At 37.8% G+C, this 15843-nt stretch overlaps 1 protein-coding gene across 1 annotated transcript; it reads left to right on the top strand.

Annotated features, from left to right (window-relative positions):
- Window positions 1-443: 443 nt before the first annotated feature.
- Window positions 444-15588, top strand: LOC141443380 (gamma-aminobutyric acid receptor subunit alpha-2; the record flags this gene model as incomplete). Its single annotated transcript, XM_074108623.1, is given in 9 exon segments — window positions 444-634; window positions 1214-1281; window positions 3662-3882; window positions 8744-8826; window positions 10955-11089; window positions 13077-13204; window positions 14361-14546; window positions 14912-15043; window positions 15411-15588. Coding segments are annotated over 9 exon segments (1243 nt in total), but the record flags the coding sequence as incomplete, so codon positions are not given.
- Window positions 15589-15843: the final 255 nt, after the last annotated feature.

Genomic DNA, 15843 nt, shown 5'->3' with positions numbered 1-15843 from the left:
TGCTTATTTTTCGTTTTTTTTTAATCTTGGAGTTGTTGAGAAAACGTACATACTATATACGACAATAAAACAAATTCTGTCCTTCGCAATTTTTGCCTCTACCTACATCAACAACATAGTCAAAACAAATTTTTCATTACACGCTCGACCGAGACATTGATCAATGAAGCGCCAGTTTTAAAATAAGGCAAAAACTGGAACCGACCGCAATTTCATTCCACCGAGCTGACAGTGCAGCGCTCGAGAATCATTTTAAGAAATATAATAATGTCAACATTCTTTCCCTGCAGCCCGCAAGTTGACGCGAAAGGAGCGATCTACTTGACGACTAAAAATGGAACGTTTCCAATATCGCTGACGCCGGCGAAGCCTCGAGAAGCGGCCCCCAAGATTGTCTCTAGCACCGCTCAGAACGCATCTCTGGCCTCTTCCTACGAGAGAGATTATTGGGAAACAACAGACGAGATCCTATCCAATTACGTAAACCTAAACGTAACGTATGGTGAAACGGACACACGCTACATGTGGAAAAACAAAAGAAGCATAAACGACGCGGTGTCCAGGAATATCACGCTGGTACTAGAGAATCTTTTGAAAAATTATGAAAATTCGCAACTGCCCACTCATGGGAAAGGTATGTAATTTTTAAACGCTTGGTTATTCTTATTAGGTACTGCTGCCTAGTAAGGCTGTGAAGTTTTCCTTTTAAATTCGTTATATAGCTATTTACATACTACCAACATGTCATTTTTCAGATGTTTCATAGCAACTACTAAGCTGGTTGAGCGGGAAGGCATTTGAGTCTGATTCAAATAAAAAAAAATAGCACTTTAAAGCTTATGTTATTAGATATTTTGCAAACGGATCCCTACATCCAAACATGATCTGAGCAAACCTAATAATGTTTATAAAATACCTATATATTTACTTAGGTATAGACGAGAAAAAAATCATCACCCCTTTACGTGTACCTACAGCACTGCACGCATTCATCTGCAACTTGAAAAATTAGAGCTTTCTAGCATTAGTTAGGTAACTCTAAACTTTACCTCGGACGGACGAATAAAACTATAAGGGTTCCTTGTAGGCTTACTGAATCCTAAAAAGCGACTAGTAATGGCACTTAAATATCAAAAGAGCGCGGCAGCCAGACATTTGTATACATATGTAAGTATATTGGATGTTTGTCTCATCATAATATTCTTCGTTTCAGGTTACCCAACAGTTGTGCAGACCAATATATTGATTAGGAGTATGGGACCGGTCTCAGAACTGGACATGGTAAGACCATTACAGATCTAGTAATAGTACATTGTGTCTTAAGGGCGGTAAATAAGGAATTACAAACGAGAGTCTATTAGAAGCCCGAAGTCGAAGACAAAAAATTGTATATTTGTAAAATAAAAACTAATATTAATTCAAAAATTGCCGATACCGCTGACTGCGCCCTTGGCAGCAGACCGATCCAACGATACCCTACACTGTAGGGTTGGATGAGAAAAAAAAATCACCCCCACTTTACGTCTATGGGAGGTAACCTAAAAAATATTTTTTTGAGTTTTTTATTGTACCATTTTGTCGGCATAGTTTACATATATATCCGTGCAAAATTACAGCTTTCTAGCATTGATAGTCCCTGAGCAAAGCCGCGGACGGACGGACAGACAGACAGAGAGACATGGCGAAACTATAAGGGTTCCGTTTTTGCCATTTTGGCTCCGGAACCCTAAAAACGCTAGCCCTCATTGAAAAAGCAAGATACAACATTTCTGACAAAATACGATGACAAAACAACATTCACTACAACACAACCTATGTACAAAGGTTTTGGTCATTCCATAACGCTTAACATCTAATCATAGGTCATAAAGGATCATCTTCCCCGCAGAAGATATACTAAATGGACTATGAAATTGAAACCTGATATACTCAATGTAAATTGAACATACGATGTTAGCCCTAATTTGAAGATATTTCGTAATGTGATACTTGTTTACATATAATTTTATGGCTTCAGATGTTAAGGCACGGAAACGGAAAAAATCTGCGAAGAATCTTATTAGAAAGTTGATTCTTGTTTTAACTTTTCCACTCTACATCAAAAATAGGTCAAAGAAATTGGTGTCAACATCAATCAAATTAGGATATGCTACAATGATTTACAGTTCTTCTTTTTAGCCAATTTTATGCTGACAAAGCTAGAACCTTCGTAGGTATGTTATAGATTAGGTAGGTAAGTAGGTAGGTACTTTATGTATTTGCACTGAAAAATTTCAAATGGTAGTAAAAAATATTCATTCTGTTAATTACAATTTAAAATAATTTATCTTCACATAAAATAAACCTATTATTAACAAAACAAACTAATCTTTGCAATAAGACCAAGACAAACAAATGGCGCCAAGTGAAAACGTTTCGCGTATCACGCAACCGTAGTTTTTTTTTAAATTCAGAGACAAACTAAACGCGGTCCCAACTTACTCGTATTATTCGATAATATCAAGTAGTGTGCGAGATTTTTAAAAATCATTTCCAATTATCAATTCTATTGCAATGAGGGCTATCGAGGCTATCGCGTATGAATTCGCCGCTAGAGGCGCTAGTGTAGCATGAGGTCTCCGAAATGTCAAATCTCATCGTTTTTGGGTGAGCTAGGCGGGTTTATTTATAGTTAGAATAATTTTGTGAATATTTTGCATTACCTGAAATTAATTATGGCAATTATGCGATAAGAGGCAATGTATGTCTGTGTTTTGAGACAGTTTTGTTTGTTTCCAAAACTTTTGTCCTCCTTTTTTCCGAACAAAACGGGACTACGCAAGACTGTGGTTGCTCGATATTTTTATGGCACGGTTTTAAGATTTACTTATAATATGATTTTAATGTAAACTTTGTTTTCACGCCCGTAATAACAGACTTTGAAAGCCACACTTAAAAACCCTAAACAGTGGCGTCATCTAGTAAGAAAAATAAAGATAGCCCTTATTAAAATAAAAACGTTATCACGACAGATCTATATTAGAATTGAGGTTTGTCTTGAGCTTTCTTGAGAGATGTTTGAAATTTGAAATTGTCACAGTTACAGTCAATAAGTTGTTCTAACGAAACAGTATCTCATTTGTATAAAATTAAAAAAATATACTAACAAACAACAACAAACAAAAAAAAACAAACAAACAAAGTAATTAGTGCCGGATTAAGACTATTTGATGCCTTAAGCAATCCGCGCCTGTGGCACCCCCCCCCCCCCGTCCATAGTAAATAGGCGTAACCAGCCTTACCTTTTATGTGCTACCAAATTTTTTTTGGTGCTGTTTATGGTGCCCCCAAGACGTGATTCCTTATGCAATTGCTTAATTTGCTTATGCGCTAATCCGGCACTGCTAATAGTATTAGCGATTTGGTATTGAAATTTACTTTATTTAATAGGTACTATTTGGTTATAATTTGTTATACAATTCGGCCCTGGTCATAATTTCCGGTTTTCAAACACAGTTAATGATATTTGTGTAATATAGTACGTAAACATGTCGTAGATTTTTCCGATACCTAGTATAAGACATAGTTTTGCTTAGTTTGGGATTTGATAAATTCGTTTAAATTGTCCAATGATGTTATTTTCACTAAGCATAAATAATTTACATGCAACTTTTCCCGGCAGGACTATTCAATGGACTGTTACTTCAGGCAGTATTGGCGGGACACGCGGCTCTCATTCCTTGGACCGATTCGCTCGCTCTCTCTCTCCATCAAAATGCTGGAGAGGATCTGGCGACCTGACACCTATTTCTACAACGGCAAACATTCATATGTGCACACCATCACCGTGCCCAATAAGCTACTGAGGATCAGTCAGCACGGAGACATATTGTACTCCATGAGGTATGTAATATATTTGAAATACTTTATATGTGACTTTGTATGTGACTTTTTCATTTAAAGCTTTGTCAAGCTTTAGATAAAATGAAAAAAATAAATGCTTATTATCTAGCGGACTGGATTACCTTAACTATGTCAAATAATATTCGTACATTTTGCCCCTAATTCTACTTGATTTCTAATTCTACTCCCGAAATTCTAATTTTTTCGTTGCGCTTTGCCGTTATTAGAAGAAAATCAAATTTATCTAAATAGTAGCAACCTCGCTAACAGTTAATTAGCGTATGCTGCATTCGTAACTTTTAGACTGGGCACAGAGAAAAAAATATATTTAAAAAAACCGGACCAGAGCATGTCGGACACGCCCAAAATAGGGTTCCGTAGCTATTACGAAAAAATTAAGTAATATTTTTCTAAGGATTTCGTATTTTATACGGAATCTTCCAAGTTTAGGTATATTTTATACCTTACGCTGCTATTTACTCATAAACTACTTATAATTCTCAAGCAAACTAAGCCGTTATAGTTTTCCTTGGAAGCTTGATATACTGACTACCATCCTGAATTTTTCCAAATTTTTCCAACGACCGGTTTAGATTTTAGAGGGGGGGACGCTCGATTTTAATGAAAATTTGCACTTTACAGTTGAATATTTCGCAAACAAATTACTGAACCGAAAAATCGTCTTAGCAAATCCCTAATGGTTTTTAAATACCTATCCAACGATACCCCACACTATAGGGTAGGATGAGAAAAAAAAATCACCCCCACTTTACCTCTATAGGAGGTACCCTAAAATAAATTGTTTTGAATTTTTAATTGTACTATTTTGTCAGCATAGTTTACCTATATATCCGTGCAAAATTACAGCTTTGTAGCATTGATAGTCCCTGAGCAAAGCCGCGGACGGACAGACAGACAGACATGGCGAAACTATAAGGGTTCCGTTTTTGCCATTTTGGCTCCGGAACCCTAAAAAACAATAAGTAGGTACAGCTTTAAAATAAAGTGTAATCGATTCTACTTTCAACTCTGAAGAAACCACTTTCAGGTTTTCACTTTTTCAGTCATTTCATTAACACACAGGACAGTAGGTGTTGGTAAGTCAGTCAGTCAAGACACCGATAGCTACAGCGATGGCCGCGCAAATAACTGCAGTTCATAGCATCCAAACAAACACACCCGCCCGCACCGTTTAATTGGCAGAGTGAAAAATTTTGCGCTCCGGTTACCTCGCCGAGTTATTCATCGCTCGTAAATTGCGATGGACAATATAAATTACAAAGAAACCCTACAAGCCACTTAATTTGCTATTCATTGTTGCAATACATCAAGTTACTCGTAAATCGACGGCTCGTGTTGAATGACTTACCTATTCTATTTTTTTTTAAATGACAAGTTTGTATTACTTTTGTTGGTACTTACTACGAAACAGAATACAAATGTTTTGTTTATTTTTTCTTGAATTTCTTGAGAAGGTCGATGGTCAATTGTGGATCTTTGTCTTATGACATGCAAACGATTATCAACTTTAGGGTGTTAGAACACATATTTGGCTGATGGTACCCTAAAAAATTTTTTTTAAAATTTTATTATTTTACCGCTGTCAACGAGACTGATATGTATATTCATGCCAAAGTAAACCTTTCTAGTACTAACGGCCTCTGAGCTTAGCCGCAGACAAACAGATAGACAGACAGACATGCAGAAACTATAAGGGTTTCGGGTTCCTAGTTAACTACAGAACCCTAAAAAGATATATCTGCAAACTTCAAGCAGGTCTTTTATTGGAAAATAAAATGAATAGCACATACTAGGTAATCAGTTGGCGTATTTCCAGCCGTCGGCAGTGAGTGAACGCAGCCAGTGGCACGCATAGTGACGTTTTAGCGTGTTAATTACGATACGGATTATTGGTGCAACCAGTTTAGTCGAGCGAACAACTCTGAAATTTGGGGATGTAATAAATGTTGTGTGAGCAAGGGTTGTAAGAACGCCCGCCATTCACAGCCCGTTTCGTATGTAGGTGAAGACAACGTCATAAATAAGTGATCACTTTTGCACAAAGAGGAAGGAGAGACAACTTTTGCACCTTGTTATTTTAACGTCATGTTTGAATAGCCATACGAAATTGTGGACCCACTGAAAGTGACAAGGTACAAAAGTGATCACTTACATATGACGTTGGTTGGCTGTACTGTAGGAACATAAAATAATGAGAGACTTTCTTACGGTGTTATTATATGCTCCATTGACATTTATAATATGTAATTGTAAATTAACTTTTTCGACTCAGAGTCCTAAATCGTCATCATTACCTTGTCTATGAATAATAATAGTTACGGTCAAGGAGTTTAATTCATTGGCCAACACGGAACCATTTCACAGTAAACGTCATAGTGACATCGCATTAATTAACAAGGAAATTCGTAATGACTTTTCCTTTGAAAAGGTTCCATGGTGGTCCATGAATTAAATTCCTTGACTGTATAAGGTTACTTGTGTAAAGACCGTGAAATGTAGTGTTATTTTTAAGGTTCCGTACCCGAAAGGTGACAACCGGAATCTTATTACTGTCGCTTCGCTGTCCATCTGTCTGTCTGTCACAGGGCTGTATCACAAAAACCTTAATAGATACTTTTATTTTTTCTTGACCTTGATCGTACTGTAAATGTACCTACAAATAGTAAAAATCTGACAAGAGTGAGTCGGTCTTAGAGAAAACATTTAAACTTTGTAATTTGTCTGGTTGCGATTGTAGGTAAATTACGATTTTTAGGGTTCCGGAGCCAAAATGGCAAAAACGGAACCCTTATAGTTTCGCCATGTCTGTCTGTCCGTACGCGGCTTTTCTCAGGGACTATCAATGCTAGAAAGCTGTAATTTTACACGAATATGTATGTAAAGAATGCCGACAAAATGGAAGGTACAAAAATTAAAAAAAAACATTTTTTTTTAAATTACCTTCCATAGACTAAAAGTGGGGGTGTTTTTTTTTTCTCATCCAACCTTTTAGTGTGGGATATCGTTGGATAGATCTTTTAAAATAATTAGGGAGTTGCTACAACGATTTTTCGATTTAGTGATTTGTTTGCAAAATATTCAACTTTAAAGTGCAAATTTTCATTAAAATCGAACGTCCCCCCCCCCCCACCCTCTAAAATCTAAACCGGTGTGTGAAAAAATTTGAAAAAATTCAGAATGGTAGTAAGTATATGAAACTTTTATGGAAAACTATAACGGCTAAGCTTGCTTTGCTTGAAAATGATTAGTAGTTTAAGAGTAAATAGCAGCCTAAGGTATAAAATATACCTAAACTTGGAAGATTCCGTATAAAATACGAAATCCTTAGAAAAATATTACTTATTTTTTTCGTAATTGCTATTTTGGGCGTGTCCGACACGCTCTTGGCCGGTTTTTTTTCTATTGTTTAGTGATGTAGGTACTCGGTCTTAATGCTACTGCGGTTTTTTACCTAATCGACTTCACAAGATTAGGAGAATCTCAATTTGTCTTTTAGGAAAATGTTGAGTTATTCTTGATCAAAAATAAATGCATCGGTTTTTTTTTAGTTTGCGATTTCATAAAGATCTAGTGGTAGAAACTACACAAAAAAGTTGTAAATAAATCATCAATCAAAACTTTTAAGGGATCTCACTTATTTTATTTTCATCCCAACAAATTATTATGAGGTTTCATATTTCAATAGCCCTTTATTTTTTTTCTTGTTACTTAGTAAAACAATGCACAGTAAGCAGTAAATTTGTCCCCACCACGTTAGTTCCCATGGTAAAGTGCTCATTGGTCATGGGTTTCCTGAGAGACGACATTTGATTAGGGTAGGACGGAATGTTTACCCTCTTTACTTGAACGGTTGGTTTCAAATTTTAGCAAATTGTATACATACCTTTGATAAAGCACAATAATTTTATTATTGTAGCTAAACGTAAAGTAATTGATAAAACGCCGAAGGGTAGCTTTAACATCTTTATAAAGGGTTGAAATTCTCTTAATTTTAAACTTATTAACTAAGTAATTTAAGACTAATTGCCACTCGCTTGCTGCTATTCTTTTTACATCCGCTGTATTAAGGTAAATGTATGAGTAGTCGACGCTTTACCAATAGTTGCCGTCTTTAATTTTATGCCATTGGCAATAGAGGCGACTGCAGTGTCATCTATTAGGCATTAATATTTTGGCCATGGCGACCGGATGGCCAAGTGGTTAGGGAACCTGACTACGAAGCTTGAGGTCCCGGATTCGATTCCCGGCCGGGGCAGATAGTATTTGTGTGCATAATACGAATGTTTGTTTTCGGTTCTTGGATGTTTAATATGTATTTATCTATATAAGTATGTGTGTGTATGTGTTTGTTGTTATCCATTGCCTAGTATCCATAGTACAAGCTTTGCTTAGTTTGGGACTAGGTAAATTGGTGTCAAGTGTCCCATGATATTTATATTTATTTATCTATTTTATTAGCGGGTAGAGCACTCTGACATTTACCTTATATATATAACTAAGTGGTAGTAATGGTAATAAGTAATAGCTTTATTAAATTTGTGTTAAAATAAAATGTGATAATCATAATAATATTTCTCTACTATCATTACATACCTATAGTAGGTAGTAGACATTTAAGTAATTTTAGTTTGCGCGATTTAGTCTCAGATTCTCATATAAAAATAAAAACCATGCATGAAAATTGCAAAAGTTTGAAATAATAACGTATACGGTTTATAACGACACAAATATTAATTTATTAACATCCAATCGAACTAATCCGACTTTAAAAAACATACACAAACGTACGTTTTCAGGTTAAAAAGATATTGGGTTGACTCACAAAAGCTGTTCATTTCAGGTTGACGATAAAAGCCAAATGTCCGATGGAACTGAGGAGTTTTCCCATGGATCGTCAGTCCTGCCCACTTATACTTGGAAGCTGTAAGTTAGCGTTTGATAACTCTTTGTGAATGATCTCAGAAGTAGTCGAAGACTGGATCTTTAAGCCTAGCCTGCTTTAATTTTTAACCCCGACGCAAAAGGAGGGATATTATAAGTTTGACTCCAATTTCCTGTCTGTGACATCGTAGCTCTCAAACGGACAAACCGATGTCGATGTGTTTTTTTTAATGATATTGTACCGGATAAATCACGTCTTAAATCAAGTTTAGCTCCGCCGTGAATTATCTGGTACAATATTATTTAATATGAGAGTCTCACGGTAGTTTCATGTTTTTTTTACGTGAAAACTAGTGTCCTTGCAGTGGTTCTTGTGTTTTATTGAAATCGGTTCAGATATTTTTGGGATATTGACCTTGCTATGACAATTTCGGTTGTTTCTTAACTTTTCTAAGTCGGTTATATATCGACTGCTTGAATCCATGAAAGATCTGAACTTGAGAAAAGAGACATTCTTGCGATATATTAATTATATCTCAACCAAACATTTATACATTTAATGTTAATATTTTTTTTAAACATTTCAATCTTAATATCCAATTAAAATATTATTTAGAAAAAAAAACTAATTTGTGGCAGAACACAAAGCCGGTCTCGTTTCTATGAAAATTGTTGTGTAACAACCCGACCTAATTTGCTTAACCGATGGAAGCTCTAGACTCTTTCCTAAAGCTATATTGTACTGGTAGTAACCTTTACAATATGGCATGGCTTCACAGAACAACACAACTGACAAACGTTGAGACACAAGTAGGTACGAAGGCGAACCTATGCCTTGATAAACAGTTCGTATCCAATGTTAGCAGAGTGCACGCAGTCGACGTGCAAGATAAGGGTAGACCAGGGATGGGGAAACTGCGGCCCGCGAAGGCTTGAAATCCGGCCCGCGACCATCAAACAAAAAACAAGAGAAGATTTCGTATTGTTAGAAATTTCATTCTCATTGTCAATGGCCGGCTTGCATACAACAATCACGCATTGTTTCGCGAGTGCGGGCGGGATGAGCGAAAATCGAGAATATTGCACAATAAATTAGTATTTCAGAAAATACATATTTTTTTCTCACTTTGACGTAGATAGGTACACATTGACATTATATTATATAAGTACCTATCTGTAGTTTAAATAATCTTATTCTTTAATAACTTGTCGACATGAAAAAATAGTAATAAATTCAATTAGTAAAAATGCACGACTAATGTATGACTTAGCATAATTTCGTATATAAATAGATTTGGTATTCTTTATTAAGTATTTATAAATTAAATTAAACTGTTATTGTGTGCTCTTACAGGGCGTCATGGACCGACCTAATTGTACTTAACATCTTAATAATTTTATGTACATGACTTATACAATAAATAAATATCAATAATTTTATTTCAGTAAATATAGCCAAAAATGCAACAACTTGGCCTGCCATATATTTCGTTAGTATATATTGGCACGCGAAGGAAGTTTCCCCATCCCTGGGGTAGACAGACCCTAGTCTACACAGCATTAATATCATGATGCTGGGAGATGCGTAAGAATGTATTCCATTTTAAGCAGCGTTTCCACCAGAGATGTGTGAGGATGTGTTGCGAGGAATATGTTTTTGACTAACAAATAGAAACGCTTCATTTACCTCGCCTCGCTCCGCTCAGCTGTTTCCACCAGAGATGTGCTGTGCGAGGATGTGTAAATGAAGCGTTTCTATTGGTTAATGAAAAACACATCCCTCGCAACACATCCTCGCACGAGGACGTATGATAATCGAAAATTAGTATATCTAATGTTAAAAAGGACGGTCAAAATATCGAAATTATGTTAGGTTAGGTTAGATATTTTGAGCGTCGATATTTTAACTATCGATATTAAAATTTTCGATATGTGCACCGGCTCGCACATTATTGGTGGAAATGCTGCTCGAATGACAGTTTCTGTGACAGGCTATTTGGCGCTAGTTACCTATTGTTTGACAACTTTGATTTTTGCGTCAAGATTGTGATTGGTAACTATTTAAATGAGCCAATCGCAAGCGAGACTGCTACGTTAAACGAACCTTACAATACTAACAAGGAACCTTCATTAACCGTTTTCTTCTTTTTAAATTCTTATGTTTCGTCAGACGCCTACTCCAACCAGCAGCTGGTGTACCAATGGCAGAACTCGGAGAGCGTCAATTTCGTACCTGGCATGACGCTGTCACAGTTCGATCTGATCAGCTTCCCATATCGAAACTTCACCTTCACCAGGCGAGAAGGTATGACAATGAAATACTTTTTCCAGATTTTATCTCTATATTTAAAATACTTACTACTAGTATGCAGGGCGTGGAGTGAATATTTTTCGCTATGCAATCCGATCGGAATCGAGTCGTTACGGCGTAACGCCACTACCACAGTACAAATATTGTCGAAAGCTTCACCAGATTTGTACCAGTGTCTCATTGATTTATGGTGATCCATGTCTTTCATACCTATACTTAATTTCAACTTCAGCGTAGCATAGCGTAGCGTAAATCTGTTTGTTACTTCATCACGTCTAAACGGCTGCACCGATTTAGATGAAATTCGGTGTACAGATAGTTTGCGTCCCAGGGAAGGACATAAATAGGATATTTTTTATCCGGAAAATTGCATAGTTTCGGCGGGATGTAAAAACCAAATTCTACGCGGACGGAGTCGCGGGTAACGGCTTGTTTAAAATAAATGTTTGAGTGCTGGCCCCAGTAGTTTCCATATTTAATTTCATGTCGTTAGTGGGTACCTAATAGTACTTAGTATTAACAGCAGAGTGTCATCTGTTGGGCAGGCAGGCAGCATATCACGTACTGGCACTTTTACCTTACAACCTTTACGTCTAGTTGAAATATTGGACTGAAATTATAGTTAACCGAATTGAATGATTTCTAATGACAGCTCTATGAAAGATAACCATTAGGAAAAACAGCGAAAATATCCTCACAAAGCAATGAGTAAGGTATTTATCGCAACCTTTTTTACTTTTATCTACACAATAAACGTCAACACATTTCGTATTATGTTGTTAATTAGTGTCAGCGTTTACGATCTCGAAGAAGTAGCATTTATACCAAGTAACTTATTGTTTGCGGCAAACATGACGAACTTCCTTTATTAACGCTCCTTAATTGTGTGGACCTGCACAAATATAAATAGAATCTCGCCACGACTTGCAATTCATCCATTTCTATTTATTCATTGAGATTATTTGTCTATCTTCACTCCGCTTGTTTACCATTATAAAATGTCGTTGTAAAGTACCTATTCCAGCGGAAATATGAAATATACATAATATAACAAAACAATACAGAACAAGCCAGCCTCCACTTCCACTCAATAGATACAATCATCCTCATAAGCACCACACAAAATGTGAACCCGTTTCGAACTATCTACGAGCTCATTCTCAAAACAACAAGAAAGGCAAGAAGAAGAGGATTATGCTTGATAACATACCTATATTATGTGTCGCATAGACGTAGCTGTCATGCACGTCTGGCAGCGAAGGTCCAAGGCAAAAAGGTTGTATTTCATTTATATTGGAGCGAAAACTTCTCCCGGCGCCTAAACGGCCTTCATCTTTACTAATCACGGCCAGCGTTCACGAACCTTATCCGCTTACGAACTAACGTGATTTCCCGCACTTCGGTTCAGTCGAGAAAACGCTGCCATTATAAATATTATTTATCGTAAGTGCCAAATTATCGACAGCGTTCGCGAGGCGCCTCTGCGATCCCGAGACAATATCACGTTTATGAGATTACATTACGCCTATATGAGTGCCGTGCCTAAGTGTGTTGTTTCCTTCTGGAAACTCGATAGATAGAAATATATGTAGATGATTATGTGGTAAAATGAAAACTTCTTTCTAGTCTAGACTAGAATATTGCGCTCAATGAGTCACGAAATCGTTTCCCCTTCACGAAGGCTCTTAAAGGTACTTCCTTGCTCAGTGTGTCGAGATTGTTTCATCTCATTCTGGCCCAAAATACACCTTCAAGTGCTTTCCAATAAAAATATGTTGCGGCTTTCCCCCAAGGGCAAAAGGAAATGTTTTAGAAATCTGTGGCAGTAGCGGCGCACCAATGACACGAATCGGCTTTTACGCTCCGAAGGGCGCATTTGCTTCCATCACTGAAAATGAATGACAGCGTAAAACAGGCACTCTAGTGCCTAAATTGTAACATTAAGCTATTTTGTCATAGAAATCTGTTGAATTCTGTGCAGGGGAGTTCTCAGTGCTACAGGTCTCGTTCAACCTACAACGGCATACGGGCTACTTCCTTATTCAAGTTTACGTGCCATGCATTCTTATAGTTGTGCTCTCGTGGGTATCTTTCTGGATCCATCGAGAGGTAAATAAATTTCTTTATTCGATTTCTCATTTGATTGCGAGAATGTGTGTGTGAGTATTACAGCACACGGGACTTAGGTATCACGCTCAAAACGAGTAGTAATTCCTTACCTCGACGTTTCAGTCGCATTGCAGTGTACGTTGTTAAATATTGCTATGTGTCGGTGTGATGGGATGACGATAAAAAATTGCGACCAAGTGCGGATAGTTCAAGATACGGGTGCCAATAATAATCAAGTGCGGGTAGCTTAAAAGCTTCGCGCTGCTAAGCAAACGTGATACTATACCTACACGTGACCAGGCCACTACGATGTGTCTGAAAAGGGTCTCTATCGTTTGCCCGAATTTCATATTCCATAATGTATCTTTTTCCATAATTTTCATTTGCCATAAAGTAATTTATTTCTGAAATAGTATTTTCTTCAGAGTTGATATTAAACTAACCTAACCTACTACATTCTATGAGATGGCATTTTAAAAAATCCTAAAAGCAGCACGGTTCTATATATATTCTAAGGCAAACGTTAGTATGACAAGTGAAATTATAGTAGTGTTTGCACCGTTGTGTTTCGGCGTGGAGAGTAAGACAGCCGGTGAAATTACTGGCACTTGAGGTATCCCATCTTAGGCCTCTAGGTTGGCAACGCATCTGCAATCCCCTGGTGTTGCAGGTGTCTATTGGCGGTGGTGATCTCTTACCATCAGGAGACCCACTTGCTCGTGTGCCATCCAGTAGATTAAAAAAAAAATATGGTAAGTGAAGTAATTCGGTCTGAAACGTCGAGGTATTATTACGTGTTTTGAGCGTGATAAGTCCTGAGTGCTGTAGGTATCTAATAGTTATGAGCAGGGTCGGATTAACCATAGGCAAAAATAGGCAACTGCCTAGGGGCCCGCGCGCGCACTAAAGAAATTGAAAATGTTTCAAAGTAAAACGTCTCTTGTACAATCTGCGTCTTTTTCACACAGTAAGTCAGTCAGTTAATTTGATTGAACTTGAAAAGAGCTGATGGTCTTCAAATGGCTGAAAAGAAAAAGATGCCCCGATAATTTGCATTGGCCCCGACATGGTTAATCCAGCCCTGGTTATGAGTGAAAATCACGATAGTTTAAAACATTATAATCTGTATAAGATTTTGAAATAACAAATCTTTCAGGCTACGTCGGATCGCGTTGGTTTAGGAATAACGACTGTGTTAACCCTGTCGACAATAAGCCTGGACTCACGCACGGATCTTCCTAAGGTCCGGTACGCCACAGCACTGGACTGGTTTCTCCTTATGAGCTTCTTCTATTGTATCGCCACGCTTCTTGAATTTGCTGGTGTTCATTACTTCACTAAGGTAAGAGCCAACCACTCAGAAAATTTCCGCAACTTTTTCCGTCGCATTGTACTTTCACGATGTCCTACATTTCTCCGAACATAATCTTGTCAGACCACAGATTTTAAAAAAACAACCAGTTAGCTAATTAGCACCGTCTAGAGACACAGAAACGTGCGATGCATGTAGTGCAGGGCAGAGCGGCGTGCCAGCACTGATAAAGCAGGCCCTCGTATCTGCAAACGATCATTGCGTGCCTGTACGATCTCCGAGGTCTGATTAATTTAGTATGTAGATAGCTGGAAGACTCGAATAACATATAGGTAATTCGTTCGAGATGTTTAGCTTTACGCTTCTACACATTTGATACGTCTTTATTTTTGCAGGTTGGTTCGGGAGAGATCGTGATAGACGATGCAGAGTGGGAGGAGCTAATCGAAGAGGTGGGGGGCGACGCGTTCGCCGCGCGGCAACTCGCCGTGCGTCGGCGCAGCTCTGCGCGCTCCATGCAGAACTATGTAACTTTAATCAAAAGCAATTAAAACAAGCAGAACTCTTTAGAGCAAGGCTGGCCAAAAGCAGGCCACAGAATGGCCTGCCAAGGCATTTGAATTTCCCCGTCAACGCGTCAAAGCGCCACTAATTTTAACAGTTATGTACCTCTGAAAGTAGTGGCGCAACACCGCCTCAGACTTCGTAGAATACGTTTTTAATCCCTCAATTTACCTAAACAATATTAAACTATGATTCATTTGGTATACCTAGGTAGAGCGTATTTAAATGAGCGGGGCCTAAAAAAAGTTAATAAATAACAAACCTGAGGCACTATGCCAACAATAACTTTATTTATATAACCGCAATCTCCTATACTTTCATGGCTTTCAGAGTTTTTCTCTGCCAACTCAAAGCAACTGTTCCACGGAGGCCGGGCCTGCCGAGCCCGTGGTACGCCTGACGATGGAACGGACCACGCAAACGGAGGCTCGGGTGCCGCGTTGGAGGCAACTGCTCTACTGCCTGGCTGGAGACGACTTGTACCGGAGGAAGCGGCAAGTTGAAGCTGGTAAGAACCATAGAAGTTATACTTATTATACGTAGTCTAAACGTATTGATTACACCTTGATCTTAAGCGCAGTTACGCAATTAGGTCGTATAGGTACCTACCTAAGTTGTTCGTGCGTTCGTCCTAAATTTTCCGGGCAACGCAACCGTTTTCGGTGAAACCGCAAATGTAAGGAACTTAAAAGCGCCCTTTGTAACATTTTTTTCCTTAGCCGGTTAAAGTGTCCCACTGTTGGGCAAAGCCTCTCCTTTTTTC

The sequence above is a fragment of the Choristoneura fumiferana genome, chromosome 27, assembly GCF_025370935.1.
Source record: "Choristoneura fumiferana chromosome 27, NRCan_CFum_1, whole genome shotgun sequence".
Taxonomy (NCBI): Eukaryota; Metazoa; Arthropoda; class Insecta; order Lepidoptera; family Tortricidae; genus Choristoneura; species Choristoneura fumiferana.
Note: the sequence above shows the minus strand (reverse complement) of the source record. Positions and strands in the feature narration are given on the sequence as shown.